Here is a 19,356-nt window from a genome sequence, read left to right on the forward strand (position 1 = left end):
CTAGGTGGTTTCCATTTAAAAAAACCCCACTCAAATCATAAACTAGCTTGGGTGGCAGTCGACACCAAGGCCTCACACAACACTGGCATTGGAGGACAGGCCACGAGAGGCAAGGTAGGTGCAAGCACTATGCCAATGCAGTCTGTTGCATGAAGCCAACCAACAGCTCAGGGAGCAAGGCCCAGATGCGCTCATCAAGGGCCAACTTTGGGAAAGGCTGGGGCACCGGTTCAGAGACAATGCACTGGCACCTGTCCTCCCAGTGCCAATGCTTCTTGGGTGCCAAATCCCTTGGCGCCCCGGAGCCCCCAGCGTCATCTATCGAGGGGGATTGATGCTGATGCTTCTTGGCCTTCATCTGAATCCAGTCATCGAGGCTCCTTGGTACTGACGAGGCCATTGAATCCTCATGCCACCTCCATGTCGAGTCTGACACAGGCCAGTCCCGGGGGCCCTGCACAGAAGTCAGTGTCAAGGCAGGTGGAGAACCTCTCCATGTATAAGTGCTCCCAGTGTCAACAGGTCTAGCAGCCATATGTACCAATATTCCCAATGCAACACCCAACATCGATGCCGACGCAGATGCCTAAGTCGAGGATTCGATCTGGCTCCAAAAATCTGCTCCCGTTAAGTCTCTCTGGCCAACTGGGTCATTTTCTTCATCCGAACAGGACACAGTTAGAATGGCTATAGTCAGGTCCTAGGAACTGAAGACACGAAGAATGGGTGTCTTTGCCAGAGATGTTACGACTGCACTAGGTACAGCGCTTAAAGCCACTGGGAACTTGAGTGGACATGGAAAGAACCCCCCCTCCCCCGCAGCCAAATCAAAAGACTCAATGATGCCAAAGGGAAAAATGTGTTCGAAGTCAGGGCCTAAAAGCAGCCCAGTGACACGGGAAAAATAACGAAAACCTAAAAGTGGAAAAAAGATCTAAAGTAATAAGGCAAGGAAAAAGAAGGCACCCGAAAAGGGAAACCTGCAAAAAGCAGCACAAAAACAAGCCAAAAGTCACTCAAGAAAAGCTCTTGGACCAAGCTGTGACGAGCAGCTAAAATAAACCACAGCCACTCTTCACCGCAGTACAAAAAGAACTGCAGTAAGCACCCCTCTCATGGCGGATAGGAAGGCTCTCGCGCTCCATGAAGCTCTTAACAGCTTGTCATAAGCTCCAGACCGTGCAAGGGATCGCATTACCCATACATGTGAATATATAGGTGTGACAGAACAGTGGGTTTCTGAGCCTATGAACTGTATTGTTTTTCTGATTACATGTATTTCTCCTAGTTGTTTTGCTGATAAGTGTTTCTCCTGGTTGGCCAGCAGATAGCGATTTTTTTTTTTTTTAAGTTGTACCAGAAGTGACAAGTTTTTTTCTTTTTCCTGCCTAGTTGTGAGGTAATTTGTTAGTATCACTTTGGAAGTAGAGGGAAAAAGACCTCTCTACTGAGATCCTGCGATCAGTTATATTCTGTAACTTGTGAGCAGCTATAATTTCTATACTTCCCAGCAGAGAATGACATGGGGATAAAATCTGTCCCTGTCCCCGCAGGCCCCGTCTCCATCCCCACCCCTGTCCCTGCAGGCCCCGTCTCCATCCCAGTACCCATCTCCATCCCCACCCTGTCCCCGCAGGCCCCGTCTCCATCCCCGCAGTTTCTGTCCCTGTCCCCACCCCATCCCCGTGGGCTCTGTTCTCATCTGCGAAGCCTCGAACAGTTATTTTATATTTAAATCTTTTTATTAAATTATGAAAAGGAACAATATGCTGTGCAACTGTTGTGAATAAATTGCAAATAGAAAACAATAATAATGAGCAGCTACCCTTCCAACCCAAACAATAGCTGATTTCTACTACCCCAAGAAATCCTAATCCACCCTGTTAAAATGTCCAGGGATACAAGATACAACACGTTCTGTATGCCTTTGAGGGGAGAAATATGCCCTATGAAGCACTATGATTTTTTAATCTGTGGATGAATAAGTCATCAACAATCTCAGGATTCAGTCTAGCTCTCCTGTCTTCCATAGTCCCTCCTGCAATAGAAGAAGTGTTCTTAGAAGATGTGCTAGTAGCAGGATGTACAGGATACCCCATGCAAATTTTGCTAGCTGTGGCCAGCACGTTTGCTTGTTTTTCCAAAAAATAAAAATACTGCCGTCTGCATCAAACATAAATAACAGTCCAGTTCATTAACAGACTTCAAAGCAGAAAGTGACTTGGGGCAACGTTTGTCCCCATCCTCACGGGCTCTGTCCCCGTCCCCACGGTTACTGCGGGTCCCCGTCCCATTCTCTACTTCCCAGTCACTATTCAGGTAGTGATAAAATGTTTAGATAGTTTTATAATTAATCCTATTTCAGTTACCCGTTATTGTGTGCTGTTTTTCCCATCTGTTTTATAGTTTACTGTTCAATATTTTTATGACAATAAACCTCTTAGTTTATTGCCTCTGCTTATCTGGACTAAGAATCCTGATGGTTTGTGTGTTGGGTCTGAGTGCTTTCTGGTTACTGTGGGCCCTCTGGGACTGAGGCCCTAAGTAACCTAGAAATCACTGGGGAATTATTTGAGAGGAGACTTGCCCAGAGGCGGTTGGGACCCAGTTGGTGGGAGGAGGGTTCTAGTGCAGAGAACAAGCAGCAGGTGCAGGCAGACCTGAGCTGTGCTGGGGGGCAGACCCTCCAAGTGACTAGGCTTCCATGACAGACTTGTCCTTTTTTGGTGGCAGTATGGGATTATCAGGCTCAGTGTGTGGGGTGAGGGTCATCATCCACTGAAAGGCAGATGATCAAAAGCCCCGCGCTGTTCCAAACAGAACTCTAAAAATAGCACTGGAACAGCGCAGGGCTTTACCAGACCTATGATCACAGATAATTGCATGCAAATTTAAGCACGCAATTCTCTCTGATCATGGGACAGACGTGCGGGAGGATTGTGCCCGAGTATGCGCTCAGGCACAATCCTCCCGCATTTCACAGGTCTGGGCTGTCAAAAGCAGGGGCTGGAGGTCCATAGGACCACAAGACCCCAACTAGCCCCGCCCGAGTCAAGCGAAATGGGGGCTGGAGGTCCACGGTACCTTCGTTCCCCCCGACACAGGTTTGGGGGGGCTGGAGATCTGGTGGGTCTCCACCCCCCCCCCCCCAAACCCCACCAAACATCCCTCTGACGTCCCTGGTAGCCCAGTGGGACGCGGGTAAGGAACCCTGACCCGACCCCCCCCCCCAAAAAAAAAGGACAAGAGTGTCACGGAACGCCTAGTCACCCACCTTGGGCTAACTCTATGGCCACCTGGAGGGTCCGCGCATCCCAGGATGCACTGGGCAGAGCTAGGCGCTGCCATTTTGCATGCTGCACCAATAGAAGAGGAGTCCACCTTCCTCCTCCAATTGCAGGTAGTGGGGTGGGGAAGGGTCGCTAGACCACCAGGGGGGGAAGGGAGGGATTTACCTACGGCCCACTGGGGCATTAGGGACATAGGTGGGATGCTGGGGAGGAACCTGTGTTCAGGGGAAGGGGGACTGGAGGTCTGCTGGACCTTCAGCCCCCTGTTGCTGGGGGGAGGGGGTGTCGGGTCTCCTGACGGGGCTGCTGCATTAGAGGGAATGGGGGGCCAGCTAGCATGCACAGGGCTCACCATTCCTCCCCAATGGTCTGCAAACCCTAACGCCAGCTTCGAGCTGGCGTAGGGTTTGCCGCAGCCAGCGAGCCAATCTTTGGCGCACTGAAAGCTCCACAAGAAATGCAAAATTTCACCCAAAAGAGACCAGTTTCAAGCACGACGTGTAAGAAAAATTTCAGTTGCAGGAAATTATTCACAGCGCAAGAAAAAAAAATAATTTAAAAAAAAAATCACATACAAGTCTCGAATCAATCTCTTCTAAATCTACAAAATTCTTGTGTCCGAAGGGAAAACTATCAAAATACCAGAAAATTCAGAAAGATGAAAGCCTATATTCCCTGTTCTGTCTTTCAGAGCAGTATCCATTGAAAAGGAAAACTGTCAATGGAGCATAGAATCCCTTCAGGGGTGAAACCATTTATACGCATTGAATGTAGAAAAAGCTTTACTCATAAATTACAGCTAACAAAGCAACAGAGAATCCACACAAGTGAAAGCATTCACATGTGCTCAGTGTCGTAAAAGCTTCTGTCAGAAGAAACTCCTCACTATTCATAAGATGCCGCATACAGGATTAAAACCATTAGAATGTACTGAGTGTGGTAAAAGCTTCTGTTATAAGCACCAGAAGGGCAGTGAGAATGGAAATACTGATGGACTCTCGCCAGGAAAGAAGAACCAGAACTGCCATGACACTGGACGGTTGAGACCCGACAGGACTGAAAAGGCCACAGTCCAAGGTCTCTCAAAGAGGGGAGTTGTCATGGAACAGTGGGGTTCTGAGCCTATGAACATGTATTTCTCCTGGTTGTTTTGCTGATAAGTGTTTCCTCCTGGTTGGCCAGCAGATGGCGATTTTTTTTTTTTTTAATTAAAGCTGTACCAGAAGTGACAGTTTTTTCTTTTTCTTGCCTAGCTGTGAGGTAATTTGTTAGTATCACTTTGGAAGTAGAGGGAAGACCTCTCTACTGAGATCCTGTGATCAATTCTATTCTGTAACTTGTGAGCAGCTGTATTTCCTGTACTTCCCTTTACTATTCAGATAGTGATAAAATGTTTAGATAGTGTTATAATGACCCCCATTCAGCTATCTGTTGTTATGCACTGTTTTAGTTCTATCTGTTTTATGGTTCACTGTTCAATATTTTTCATGACAAACCTTCTTTAGTTTATTGCCTCTGCTTGTCTGGACTAAGAATCCTGGTGATTTGTGTGTTGGGTTTGTGAGTGCTTTCTAGGAACTGTGGCCAGGGTTTCCAGGTTCATATCTCCCTACATTTTACATGCTGAGCCCTCCAGGAACAGGGAAATATCTATTGTAAACCACCTTGACAGCCTTCAGGCTTGCAGGTGTCAAAATATTTAGGTACAGTAGGTTATGTGTCTGTTTCTGGAGGGCTCACAATTTAAAGGGAAAAAAGCGATGAAGTAGGTATTGAAACTGAGTCCCCTGGTTTACAGTCCACTAGGCTACTCTGCAGACCTGTTTTCTGCTTTGTTCACAATGCCCGTAATACCCGTGTCGCAGAGCATGGCATTTGGTTTCCCTTTCAGAGGAAAGGGAGGGGGACAGCAACCACTAGGAAATCCATGATGGGTCATGCCTTAATCCTTCCAGTGGTCAGCTGCTCAATTGAAGCATCCTTTTGTACCTTGGATGTGATTGAAACAGGTCTGAATAAAAACATCCTCCTTTTTAGACTCAAGTTTCTTCCTGTTCAATTATCGCTGTTGGATGTCCTAATTTTTGGCCCTCCATAGTCCCACCCAAAACACCCACAAAATGCCCCCTTGCTATTTGGATGAATTGCATTGTAGGCATTCAAATTCTGCTGTTCCAAAATCGCAACTTTGACAGACTTTTTTCTTTTAAGCTATTTTGAGACCTCAATGTGCTTTGAAAATGAGCTTCAAAGGATTCAACCATTCTTATCTTGAGGGAAGAGACAACCTCAAAAGTTTCTACAGCAGTTTAACTTCAGTATCAATTACTGGTCTTCTCCCATGTCCGTACTGCCTGCTCTATGGAGGTTGACAGCACGATTTTTGAATATGTGTGTACCTTAGTTTATCATATGCAAAGTATCAATTCTTATCCATAAAAGGTAGATTACATCACAAGTTGAAAAGAACACATCAGTTTAAAAAACTAGACTGTATACATACACTATAATAGTCCTATCAAAGCAAATCAAATATTAACTTTCTGCAGAAAACCACACATCAAAATATATCATACAACTGTCCCTATAACAAGCTTTAATGCATTTCTGTACATATCTGACCCAATTTGAATAAGCAATTTGCGGGAAAGGACAAGCAGCATAAACAGATCAGGTCTATAAAGACATCAACAATGCTACATAAACAAATGTACTGTAATAGGGACCACAAAAATTTTTTAATTTTTACAACCAAAGTGTCGTTCCCATTTTTTTACATGATTTTTATTATATTTTTATATACAAATTTGAGTTTAATATATTCTTGTTTTTTGATTTTTTATTATTTTTATTTTTGTCAGTCATCTTCGCTGTATTAGGGCCCAACATTTTAATTTGTGGTATTGGGTGAAATATTTGAATCCAAAAAGGACTTAGTAAGAATAATGTAACTGGTTTTTGTTTTTTTTGAAGGATATATGCGGTTTGCTTATAGCAAATAGATTTGAAAAAAAAAAAAAGCAGCTGAAGAATTAATTTACAAGATCTTAAAAAACAAATGCCCTGAAGAGAGAATGGACACACAAGAAGAGAAAAACGAGGAGGCCGACAAGAGACTGACTAAAATAGAAGAAAAAGCTGAAAAGCTGCAATACCACCTAGACGACATCGAAAACAGAGGGCGTAGGCAAAATCTCCGCTTTCGCGGGGTACCGGAGGCAGGAGGCCTAGAGGACGTCCCAGAGGTAGTGCCATCTGCGCAAAGTTGATGGGGGACAGTTTGGATGTGGCGGTAATGGGCATTGATAGAGCCAACAGAGCGTTGGGGAAACCCAGAGACAACATGCCAAGGGACATCATGGTCAGATTCACTGAATATAAGAGCAAGGAGCAGATTTGGCAAAAAGCTCGTCAGAGCCCTATGCTGGAGTACAATGGTTCAAAGGTAGCAATTTACCAAGACTTGTCACTGTTTACTTTGAACCTAAGAAGGGAGATGAAACCTGTCATTGAAATTTTGACCAAAGAGAAGATTCCATACCGATGGGCTTTTCCATTCGCTATTTTGTTTCGAACTTAAGGGAGAGCGGATTCGATGTCGCAAAGTGGAAAAGGCATGGCAACATCTATTCACAGCAGGCATGGCGGCGACGGAGACCATGCCGGCCGGGATAGCACCTACCACCAAGGCAAGACTGCAGCGGTGGAAGAGAGTGGAGAAAGCAGCGAAGAAGAATACACCCCACACCTGAGCGGGACAGTGCAGTTTCATTTAATCGAAACGGGTGTCGCTGCCTTGGAGGCGGAATACTGACAGATAAGGCTGTTGTGTTCTTGGATGGGAACTGTATATTGGTTTGAAAGGTGAAGAGCTGTTGGGAGTGAGTGAGAAATGTAAGGGTGGGAAATGGGGTGCGGGGAGAGGGGACTGAGGGGTAATTCAAGTGTAAGTATACTGTTAGTTTGTTACAACATTTGCTTTGTCTTGTTTGGCCAAGTGGGGTCTTGTTCTTCACAGTCCCAAGTAGTGAGGTTTAAACTGCTTGGTGGGTGGACCCTAGAGGACGGGGGAGGAGGGAAGGGGAGGGGTGGGAGGGTTTGGGAAGGGATAGTAGGGAAGGGGGGATACTAGGTGGGGGGAAGGGTGGATATGTTTTAGGCCAGAGGCGGGAGGGAGGTTAGGGACTAGACCAATCATTCATCCACCAGCTTGTTCTGAATGGACGTTAGATGGTGAACTTAAAACTTTTGACTTATAACATAAAGGGGCTGAATTCTCCCTATAAGAGGCATGCATTGGGGCGAGAACTCCGTTTGATGCACCCCCAGGTGGTCTTTTTGCAGGAAACTCATCTTCGTAGGAAGAATGAGGGGCTGCTCCCTTCTAAGTTGTATCCCTTGGTGTGTTGTGCATCAGACGTGAAAGGGGCTCGGAAAAGAGGGATGGCCATCATGTTTCATAAAGATCTTCAGGTCCAAATCCTGCATGAGAAGCGTGAAGTGGAGGGACGTTATCTTTTTGTACATGTTATGCTGGAGCAGGAGGAATGTACGCTGGCCTGTGTGTATGCCCCTAACGAGAGGCAGGAACGTTTCTTCCTGCGTCTCCAGAAGGATCTGCAGTCATTTGCCAGGGGTAGGGTGCTTGTGGCAGGAGATTTTAATGCAACCATGCAGCCTGGCCTTGACAGGTCAGCACCTCCGACTCCAAGTGATAACAGAGTCTCCCAGGCTTTGAAGAATTTGGTGGATGGACTGGGACTTTGTGATGGGTGGAGACAAGGGAACCCGAGAGGGAGAGATTACACTTACTATTCCCAGGTGCACTTGTCCTATTCTAGACTGGACTATATATTTGTTGAAAAGACTATGCTAAGCGGGGGAGGGGATTATTCTATTGGGAACATTTCAATTTCAGACCACGCACCTGTCTGGGCGGTTATCCCCTCCTTTCGGGAGGAGGTACGAGATAGAAGATGATCTTTCAATAATTGCATGTTACAAGACCCAGACACAGTGGAAGGCTTTGTCCCAATTATGAAGGAATATTTTGATATCAACATAGACTCGGGCCCCACCTTGGGAGTGGTGTGGGACGCCTTCAAAGCAGTGGCCAGGGGATATTTTATTAAGTGTGCAAGTGGCAGAACCAAGGCACGCAAGGCGCGTCTGGTTCAATGTATGGAGAGACTGGGGGTGCTGGAGAGTAAATATAGGGTTACAGGCTCTGTTTCGGACTATCGTAGACTTCAGGAGGTAAGACTGGAACTGACTGAGTTGCATGAAGAGAGTTTGCAGTTTGTACATGCCCGTTTAAAACAGATTTATTATGAAAGTACAAACAAGCCGGGCAGATTATTGGCAAACAAATTGCGAAAGATGAGGGCTGACCGGCAAATTTTGAAAGTGAAAGATGACAAAGGGTCCCTATTGCACTCCTCGGCCCAGATTAGGGACAGATTTGCCCAGTATTATGAATTGCTATACAGGGAGGATGCTGCTGTACAGACCGGGGACATAGATAAATATCTGAGTGACAGAGGCCTGCCGGTGCTCTCAGAGCAGAAAAGGAGAGAATTGGAAGCCCCGGTGCAAGTAGATGAAGTACTTCAAGTAATCAAATCTCTGCCGAATGGCAAGGCTCCAGGTTTAGATGGGTACACGAACAAATTTTTTAAGACCTTTGGGGGGGGGGGGGGGGGGGGGGTACTGGCACCGTACTTAACAATGGTTATCAACTCAGTGCGGGAAGGTGACAGGTTGCCCCAATCGATGATGGAAGCTTGGGTGGTGGTAATCCCAAAACCAGGCAAGGACAAGACAGAATGTGCTTCCTATTGACCCATTTGGATATTTAATGCCGATGTAAAGATACTGGCAAAGGTGCTCGCCAACCGTCTGGGGGAGGTGCTTCCCACTCTAATACATCCGGACCAAGTTGGTTTTGTAGCTAAGAGGCAGGCGATGGATAATATATGTAGAACGCTGAATTTAATACATCGTGCAAAAGTAAAGGCCATTCCGATAGTGCTACTGGGATTAGATGCAGAGAAGGCATTCGATAGGGTCCACTGGGGGTATCTAGACAAAGTGTTGCAGCAAGTGGGGATTGGGAATTTCTATAGGTACTGGATCCGGGCTCTTTATTCGGCTCCACAAGCCTGTGTGAGAATTAATGGGGGAAACTCGGGGGCCTTTAGGCTGGGAAGAGGAACTAGACAGGGGTGTCCTCTGTCTCCCTTGTTGTTTGCTCTGGCAATGGAGCCATTGGCGGCGGCAATACGCAAGAACGAGGATATCTCTGGAGTAGGGGTAGGGGCCCAGGAACATAAGATTGCATTATTTGCTGATGACGTTCTCCTGTACATGACAAAGCCAGTGGTATCACTTCCCAATTTGATGAGGAAAATCGAGGGGTATTCTAGGATTTCAGGTTACAAGCTCAATGCTAGTAAATCGATTGGTATGACTGTCGGCCTTCAACCGAGGGTGTCGGATGCTTTGAAGACATCCTTTGATTTTAAGTGGGCAGAAAGGGAAATAAGGTATCTAGGGGTGCAAATCCCAAAACATTTGCCTGACCTGTTTGAAGTTAACTACCCGGGACTTAAAAAAGAAATATTAAGAGACGGACCACTGGATGTCTAAGGGACTGTCCTGGTTGGGGTATATCGCCACAATAAAAATGAACGTGTTGCCACGTTTACTGTACTTATTTCAAGTAATTCCTATGCGTATGTCCAGGGCTTTTTTGTCCGGTCTCTGAAAGCATAAATAGGTTCATTTGGAACCAGAAAAGACCGAGGCTCCCCAGAGCACTTCTCTATAAGAGTAGAAAGAAGGGAGGCCTGGGAGTACCTAACCTCTTTTGGTATTATTGTGCCACGCAGGCACGCGCGGCGATGGAGTGGTTTAGAGCAGATGAGCATAAACTCTGGGTCCATCTGGAGCAATCCCTGGTTGGTTCCCGTAGGTTAGGGCATTTAATGTGGATGCCGCGAGGCATAGAGGTCAGGTAGACAAATTCCCACCTACAGTACAGGCTACATTTTATTACTGGGACCATATGTTTGGCGATCATCAGCCCTGCACCTCTGGCCTAGCGCCGATAGCAGACAACCCTGGGTTCCCCCCGGGGGTGGGGGACACGATTTTTCATAGATGGGCTAAAAATGGACTAGATATGTGGGGACAGCTGCATCTGGGAAGCAAAGTGACACCCTTTGAGAACCTGGTGGAAGACTATAGACTCAAGTCGGAGGACCATTATGCATATTTACAGGCCCTACACTACTTGCGGGGACCCACTTACGTGGGATGTACGAAGAGGGAAGCACACCCCCTGGAGGTTATATGTGTGGACTTTACCACACGTGAATTGATATCTTCTCTTTATACCCACTTGTCAGATTGCCACAAACCCTCCCTTACACACAGGAGGAGGTGGGAACAGGAGTTGAATTTCACTTTGCCAGACGAGGCCTGGGCGCAGTTGGAGGGTAGCTTAATGAAATCTGTAGGATCAGTGGCTTTACAGGAGAACACATTAAAGGTTTTCTACAGGTGGTATCTCACGCCTGTAAGGCTGCACCACATGTACCCATCAGTGACGAAATCATGTTGGAGGCAGTGTGGGGAAGTGGGAAATATGGGTCATATATGGTGGAACTGCCGTAAGGCACAAGCGTACTGGAGGGGGGTTCAGGCTAGGCTCCAAAAATGGATAGGAAGGCCTGTGCAGTGGCATCCCCTGGTCTTTGTGCTAGGAAAGCGGCCTGCGGGACTAAGGTTGAGTCAATGGTTGCTGGTGAGGGGAGCTCTGCAGGCAGCACGGACTAACCTGGCAAGGCATTGGAAGGCCCCGAAGGTTCCCTCGCTGTCAGATTGGATCACGAAAGTCAGATATATATGTGAGATGGAGAGACTGATGGCTGTGAAAAGAAGAATGGTGCCCAAATGGGAGAAAGTGTGGCTGCCTTTTCTGAATGCAAGTTTGGGATAGTTGATGTTTGGTCTGAAATGGGGGGGAGGGGAGGGGGATCTTGTTGGGGGGAGTTTAGGAGGGAAGGGAAGGATGGGTAATAAAACATTGTATAAAAACATGAAGAATATACTGTGGTTATGGTGGGACCAATGACACTTAAAGTACTTCTTGAAACTATTCACACTGGTGTTTGGCCCATTTGGAATATGATGTTATGAGCTGTGTTAACAAGGTTCTGTATTATGTTCTTAATGCTCAAAGACTTCTATAAATTAAAAAAAAAACCCAAAAACAAATGCCCTGTAAACTTGATGCTTGGCTTACTCACCTTGGCTGCTGCGATCATACACAGATCCAGGAATAATGGCCTCTCGAGCATCATACATGGCTGTTGTCATGAATCGGGCACCCTAGAACACGACACAAATATAATGTAATTCGTGCATGACACCTGAAAATGAGGTCTTTTTTCTCCTTCATACATGGTAAAAGTAAATGAAATGAAGATAAACACCATTATGGCACATCCAGTCTTTTCAGTAAAACAGATAGGTTCTAACTGCTGTACTGTGCAGGTTACCCACTTCAACAAAAGTGTGAAAATCATTTTAGTTCTGTTTTGCAGATCGTCTGCGTTTATCCCACCCCCTTTCTGAATTTCATCACCCCTCCACTTGGACAGCATTCCAAGCACCCATCATATTACTTTCCTGAAGAATTCCCATATAACTGGGGCGAAGCATGATCTGATATATATATTTAGGGGTCAATATTTCAACAGACTTGATGGATTTGTTTGAGTTAAATTGTAAGACTCTTACATATAGTTTGGAGAGAAGATGAAGAGGTGGAGATCACTCAGCTAGCTAGGATGAATTCCTGTGCTAAAGACGTCATTTTTCCTAAATTACTTTTTTTGTTCTCAATTGCCACTGGATATGTTAAGTTATTTTAAGAAATGGAATTGGTTGATTAGAAAGTTTATTTGGGAAGGGAAACACTCCCTGAAAATCTGGAACAAGCTCATCCAGAGAGAAAGTGTGCGTTTGTGTATGGTGGTGGTGGTGGTGGGGGAGGGGGGGTTGAGTTATTTATGCCTGAGGTAATAATATAAGGCTGTGGTTTTGAGGGCTTTCAAGTATCATTATAATCTCCCTAGGGATGATGGGTAAGGGTGGAAAAGTACTGCACCTTCCCATACTCGATATTTGATATGGAGGAGTTATTAGTCGGGTGGTGTGCTTGGATTGTAAAGTAAGATACTACCTTTTCCTAGCTCTGTTACTATAGATCTGAAAAGGTGATCAGAAAAGAATGGAGTTGCATGGTCTGTTATTCACATACACCCAAAATGCCAATCATTGGTCTTTTGCAGAGGCTGGGTTTAAAGACTTGAGAGAATTCTGAGTCTTGATGTCTAAACTGCTGAAAAAATAAAAACTGGGATGGAGATTTCCCTTCTTTCAATATTTTCAAATGAATTAAAGGCAGATTACAAAATAATTTTTAAAAAGTTATTAGTTAAGAAATGCAACAATAATTTTAAGTATATAATGACATGCAAAGTTGCATTTCTAAAATATTTAATCTTAAAATTGTACATTAAATGTCCAAAAATGTAGAACAGGTATGTCTTCAAGGCATTACAAAATAAAATATAAGATAGAATGAGTATGATCTGTAAAGGAATTTCAATCTATACTTTAACACTTTGATAAGAAAAAGAATGCGCCAGAACTGATAAACCTCTATAGTTGGGTAGCCTAATTTTAATATCGTACTTAATCAAGGCTACCGTACAGGGCTATTTCAGAGGAGTATGCTTTGACCAAGCCTCCTTATGTAGCAAATTGGTATATATTGTTTTTCACTATCAGAAAAAGAATGGAAAAGTCCACAGTTATGTTCATAGGGTTAATTTGCCACTAACTGTAGGTAGATTCACAGTATAAAATAGTAAGTCAATTTATGTAATACATCCAGTGCCGCAAAAGGAGGGGACTCCGCCACAGTGAGACTTTTCTTTACAAATTTATTGACAACAAACGTATGTTGTATACCCCTACATTTCACAACTATAGTAAGCACATTCTTCTACACACACAAGACTGTCAGTATCTGCCAAAGCAACCCTTGGAGAAGCGCGCTGGGTATAAGTGCAGTTGTTTGTCAAAAAGTAATTGGTAGCAACTTACCGGGTTGATGGTATTGACAAGTTTACGGGGCTTGCTGAATTGCATTAGGCTCTCCCGGAGATTATTCAGGGGTCCTTCCACCAACACCTTCTGCTCCTTATAGTAATTCAACAGATGGTTCCAGAGTGGCTGCTTTGACAAAGCTTTTGGATTTCCCACAATAATTACTCCATACCTACAAAACATCCCCAGTACATTGACACCGATGCTGGCTGGGTAGAAATCCACTATAAAATATTGCAGATGTACATTAAGCATTTTTTATATTAACGAAGGATGGCACCTTTTCTGCAATATTAGATCAAAATGCCATTACATATTGTTCTTCAAATATATGTTGGTTTCAAAATGTGAATTTACAAATGTTTGGAGAGAAAAGTTCAAAACAAAAAAAAAAAAAAGAGAAAATATTTACTGCTCTCACAATTGTGATTGTTTAGTGGGTTCATTTAGAAAATTGCACCCTTTCATTTAAAATAAATCACACTAAATCCCATCACTGCGCAACCAATGCAGAACGAGCTTGAGTCAGATCAGTGGCTTAGATTTCAAGTGCTGTATTGTGAGGGCAGTAAAAAATTTTTTTTTAAATTATGAACTTTGTAGCCACTGGTGGCTGGGACTTGAGGCCCTTTATTGCAATAACAGCCCTTAGCTAGAGCCCTACATTCACCTAACTCGTTTATTTTTCAGATTTATATCCTGCTTTACTACTAAAGTAGGTCACAATAAAAACATTCATAAAGCGAAGATACTTACCTGTAGCAGGTATTCTCCGAGGAGAGCAGGCTGATTGTTTTCACGTGGGTCGACGTCCACGTCCACGTCTGCCCAGGAATTCGCATTTTGCAAGCAAAATATAAAAAAAACTTTGCCAGAGTCTTCTGGCATGCACCATGCATGCGCGGACTGATTTCCCGCCCGTTGCGTGAACGCATTCCCTCAGTTAAATCAAAAAGCATAAAAAGAAGCAAATAACTCCAAAGGGAAGGTTTGTGAGACCAATCAGCCTGCTGTCCTCGGAGAATACCTGCTACAGGTAAGTATCTTCACTTTCTCCGAGGAAAAGCAGGCTGCTTGTTCTCACATGTGGGGTATCCCTAGCAACCAGGCTCACTCAAAACAGCGGACAGCGGACATTGGTCAATTGAGCCTCGCAACGGCGAGGACATAACACAGATTGACCTGAAACCATAAACAACTAACAGAGTGCAGCCTGGAACAAAAGAAAAATGGGTCTAGGAGGGTGGAGTTGGATTCTAAACCCCGAACAGATTCTGCAGCACTGACTACCCAAACCAACTGTTGTGTCGGGTATCCTGCTCAAGGCAGTAGTGAGATGCAAATGTGTGGACTGATGACCACGTTGAAGCCTTGCAAATCTCTTCAATGGAAGCTGACTTCAAATGAGCCACTGACGCCGCCAGGGCTCTAACATTATGAGCCGTGACATGGCCCTCAAGAGTCAGCCCAGCTTGGGCATAAGTAAAGGAAATGCAATCTGCTAGCCAATTGGAGATTGTGCGTTTTCCAACGGCAACTCCCCTCCTGTTGGGATCAAAGAAAACAAACAACTGGGCAGACTGTCTGAAGGGCTTTGTCTGCTCCACGTAAAAGGCCAAAGCTCTCCTGCAGTCCAAGGTATGCAAACTCCTTTCGCCAGGGCGGGTATGAGGACGGGGAAAGAATACTGGCAAGACAATTGACTGGTTCAAATGGAACTCCGACACCACCTTTGGAAGGAACTTAGGGTGTGTGCGGAGGACTACTCTGTTGTGATGAAACTTGATATAAGTTGCATGTACTACCAAGGCCTGAAGCTCACTGGCCCTACGAGCTGAACAGCCACCAAGAAAATGACCTTCCAGGTCAAGTATTTCAGATGGTAGGAATTCAGTGGCTCAAAAGGAACTTTCATCAGCTGAGTGAGAACGATGTTGAGATCCCATGACACTGGTGGAGGTTTGATAGGGGGCTTTGACAAAAGCAAACCTCTCATGAAGTGAACAACTAAAGGCTGTTCAGAGAGAGGCTTACCCTCTACACGGCAATGAAAAGCACTAATCACACTAAGGTGAACTCTTACGGAGCTGGTCTTGAGACCAGACTCTGTCAAGTGTAGAAGGTATTCAAGCAGGGTCTGTGTAGGACAAGAAAGAAGATCTAGGGCCTTGCTGTCACACCAGACGGCAAACTTCCTCTATTTAAAAGAGTAACACCTCTTTGTGGAATCTCTTCTGGAAGCAAGCAAGACTCTAGAGACACCCTCTGAAAGACCCAAGGAGGCAAATTCTAAGCTCTCAACATCCAGGCCGTGAGAGCCAGAGACTGGAGGTTGGGATGCAGAAGAGTCCCCTCGTTCTGAGTGTTGGAAAACACTTCAATCTCCACGGTTCTTCGCAGGACAACTCCAGAAGAAGAGGGAGCCAAATCTGACGTGGCCAGAAGGGTGCAATTCTGCAGTCTTGCTTGAGTTTCAGCAAAGTCTTCTCTACTACAGGTATAGGAGGATACGCATACAGAATGTAGGAGAAAGACATCTGACGCTAGTCTGTCATGGGCCTGAAGCCTGGAACAGAACTGAGGGACCTTGTGATTAATCTGAGTGGCAAAAAGATCCACCGAGGGGGTGGCCCACGCTCAGGAGATCTTGCGGACTACGCCCATGTTCAGTGACCACTCGTGAAGTTGCATTATCCTGCTCAACCTGTTGGCCAGACTGTTGTTTACGTCTGCCAGATAAGTGGCTTGGAGAAACATGCCGTGATGACAAGCCCAAAGCCACATCTGGACGGCTTCCTGACACAGAGGGCAAGATCTGGTGCCCCCCTGCTTGTTGGTGTAAAACATTGCAACCTGATTGTCTGTCTGAATTAAGATAACTCGGTTGGACAGCTGATCTCTGAAAAGAGTTTAGAGCGTTCCAGATCGTTCTTAATTCCAGGAGATTGATCTGCAGACCCCTTTCCTGAAAGGACAAGGCTCCCTGAGTGTGGAGCCCATCTACATGAGCTCCCCACCCCAGGAGAGATGCATCTGTTGTCAGCACTTTCCTTGGCTGAGGAACTTGGGATGGTCGCCCCAAAGTCAAATTGGATCGAATCGTCCACCAATGAAAAGAATTCCAAAAGTCAGTGGACAGTTGGATTATATCCTCTAGATACCCAGCAGATTGAAACCACTGGGAAGCTAAGGTCCATTGATTTGATCTAATATGTAGACATGCCATGGGTGTTACATGAACTGTGTAGGCCATGTGCCCCAGAAGTCTCTGAGACCTGCTGAGACGCTCGAACCATGGACAGAAGTATCGAGATGTGTGTAAGCATCCTTTAAGTCCAGAGAGCATAGCCAATCATTTTCCTAAATCATAGGAAGAAGGGTGCCTAGGGAAACCATACTGAACTTTTCTCGGATAAGAAATTTGTTCAGGGCCCTTAGGTCTAGGATGGGACACATCCCCCGTTTTCTTTTGCACAACCAAGTACCTGGAATAGAATCCCAGCCCTTCTTCCCCTAGTGGAATGGGTTCGGCCACTTGGCCCTTCAGAAGGGCGGGAAGTTCCTCTGCAAGTACCTGCTTGTGCTAGGAGCTGAAGGACTGAGCTCCCGGTGGGCAATTTGGAGGCTTGGATTCCAGATTGAGGGTGTATCTATTTTATTTAGGTTATAAGAGGCCACCTTTGGTGAAAAAACATTAACCTCCCCTCAACCGACTAGTCGTCTGGGTACGGACACGTTTACTGAGGCTATGCTGAACTGGAGCCAGTCAAAAGCCCGTCCCTTGTTTTACTGGGGAGCCGCAGTGGCCTTAGGTGCACACTATTGACGAGAACGAGCGCGCTGGGACTGAGCCTGGGCAGGCTGCCGAGATGCAGGAGTGTACCTACACCTCCAAAAAACCTCCTAGATAAGGAGCAACGCACCACTGCACAAAATGCGTTGTCGCCGAGACCCACTCCCCAGGATCCAAAGTGGTGCGACTGAGAAAGTCCACCTGGACATTATCTACTCCCGCAACGTGAGCCATCGAAAGAGCCAGAAGATGCAATTCTGCCCAGCTCATGAGCTGAGCAGCTTCTTGTTCCAAATGAAGACTTCTTGTCCCCTCCTTGACGATTGACATATGCCACCGCTGTAGCGTTGTCCGACTTGATGCGCACCGATTGGCCTTCAAGGAGGGGACAAAACGATCGAAGCGCCAAGCGTACTGCTCTAGTCTCTAAGAGATTGATCGAGCTGGCAACCTCCTCCGGCGTCCAGAGCCCTTGAGCATACTGGCCTTGACAGTGGGTTCCCCAGCCCTTCGGGCTGGCATCCGTCGTGACCACGATCCACTGCGGAACATCCAGAGGAATCCCCCTGGACAGACTGGACATCCGAAGTCACCAAAGCAGACTGCCAAGCTCTTGCACAGGTAGCGGCAGTCTCTGCAGGAGGAAATCCCACTGAGGGGACCATCTGGAGAGCAGGGATCTTTGAAGTGACCTCATGTGGGCCCTGGCCCAAGGCACTGCCTCTATTGTTGCAGCCATGGACCCCAGGACTTGAAGACAGTCCCTCGCAGATGGAAAAAACGTTTGAAGGAACTGATTAACAAAGGACTGTAACTTGAGAATCCGGGCCTCTGTAAGAAGCACACGACCCTTCTGAATGTCGAAGCGAAACCCCCAGGTAATCCAGGCACTGAGAGGGCTGCAGACGACTCTTCTGGCAGTTGACTACCCAACCGAGAGACTGCAAGAACTGAACTACTCTCTCCGTGACCTGGAGACTCTCCTAGTAGGACCTGGCTCTGAAGAGCCAATCGTCCAGATAAGGGTGAATAAAAATCCCTTCCTGAGAGCCGCAGCCAGTACCACCATCACTTTGGTAAAGGTTCTGGGGGCTGTTGCTAGGCCGACTGGTAATGCCCGGAATTGGAAATGCTGTTCGAGAATGGCGAATCGCAGAAAACACTGATGTAATGGATGAATCGGGATATGAAGATAGGCATAAGATCTAGTGCTGTCAAAAAATCACCAGGCCTGACTGCTACGATTACCGAGCAAAGTTTCCATATGAAAAGTGGAGACTCAGTGCCCGACTGACCGCCTTCAGGTCCAGAATCGGTCTGAAAGAACCCTCTTTCTTGGGGACGAGAAAGTAAATGGAAAACCGACCCTGTCTGAGCTCTGCTGAGGGAACGGGACAAATAGCCTGGAGGCTAAGAAGCCTTTCCAGAGTACCACTGACAATGGCCACTTTGGTGCGAGATCGGAAAGGAGGCTCTAGAAATGCGTCTGACAGTGGGTACGCAAATTCTACGGCATACCCTTCTCAAATAACCTCCAATACCCACTGGTTGGAGGTAATCTGGGTCCACCTCTCGAAGAACTGCGCTAAACGTGCTCCCATGGAACCAGAGGCCGGGCCCTGACACCTTCATTATGAGGGATGAGTAGGAGACTGGAAAGAGGCTCCTGTGTCCTTGCCCCCTCTACAAGCTCCACGAAAGGACTGATTCCTTTGGAAAAAAACAAGACCACTGTGCCAGAGTTGACTTGCCCGACCTGAAGTGACTAAAGTCATGACCTCAACCCCGGCCTGAAAACAGACCGCGTCCCGAAGTCTTAGGCCAGTCTTCCAGGAGTCTCGGGACCTTTGTTTCTCCTAGACTGTGGATCAACTTTTCCAAATCCTCATCGAACAACAGAGAGCCTTGGAAAGGAAACTTGCTGAGCTTAGACTTAGAAGCCGTATCCACCTATCAACCTTGCAGCCAAAGAGACCTCCTAGCAGCCACTCCCAAAGCCATAGACTTGGCCGACACCCGCAACAAATCGTACAAGTCATCTGTGAAAAAGGCAGAACCCATCCCACCTCAGAATCTATACAATACAAATCA

The 19,356-nt window shown here is 46.1% G+C and overlaps 1 protein-coding gene across 1 annotated transcript in view; it reads right to left on the reverse strand.

Moving 5' to 3' along the window:
• The window catches only part of UPF1 (UPF1 RNA helicase and ATPase), a 193,461-nt gene that overhangs the window by 32,168 nt on the left and 141,937 nt on the right, over window positions 1-19,356 (reverse strand). Inside the window, exons 19-20 of the mRNA XM_030217505.1 lie at window positions 13,470-13,644; window positions 11,603-11,684 (exon numbers count right to left, since the gene is read on the reverse strand). Of these exons, the coding sequence (XP_030073365.1) occupies window positions 11,603-11,684; window positions 13,470-13,644 (257 nt within the window). The remainder of the gene's footprint in view (window positions 1-11,602; window positions 11,685-13,469; window positions 13,645-19,356) is intronic.

This window comes from Microcaecilia unicolor, chromosome 11, assembly GCF_901765095.1.
Source record: "Microcaecilia unicolor chromosome 11, aMicUni1.1, whole genome shotgun sequence".
Lineage (NCBI taxonomy): Eukaryota > Metazoa > Chordata > Amphibia > Gymnophiona > Siphonopidae > Microcaecilia > Microcaecilia unicolor.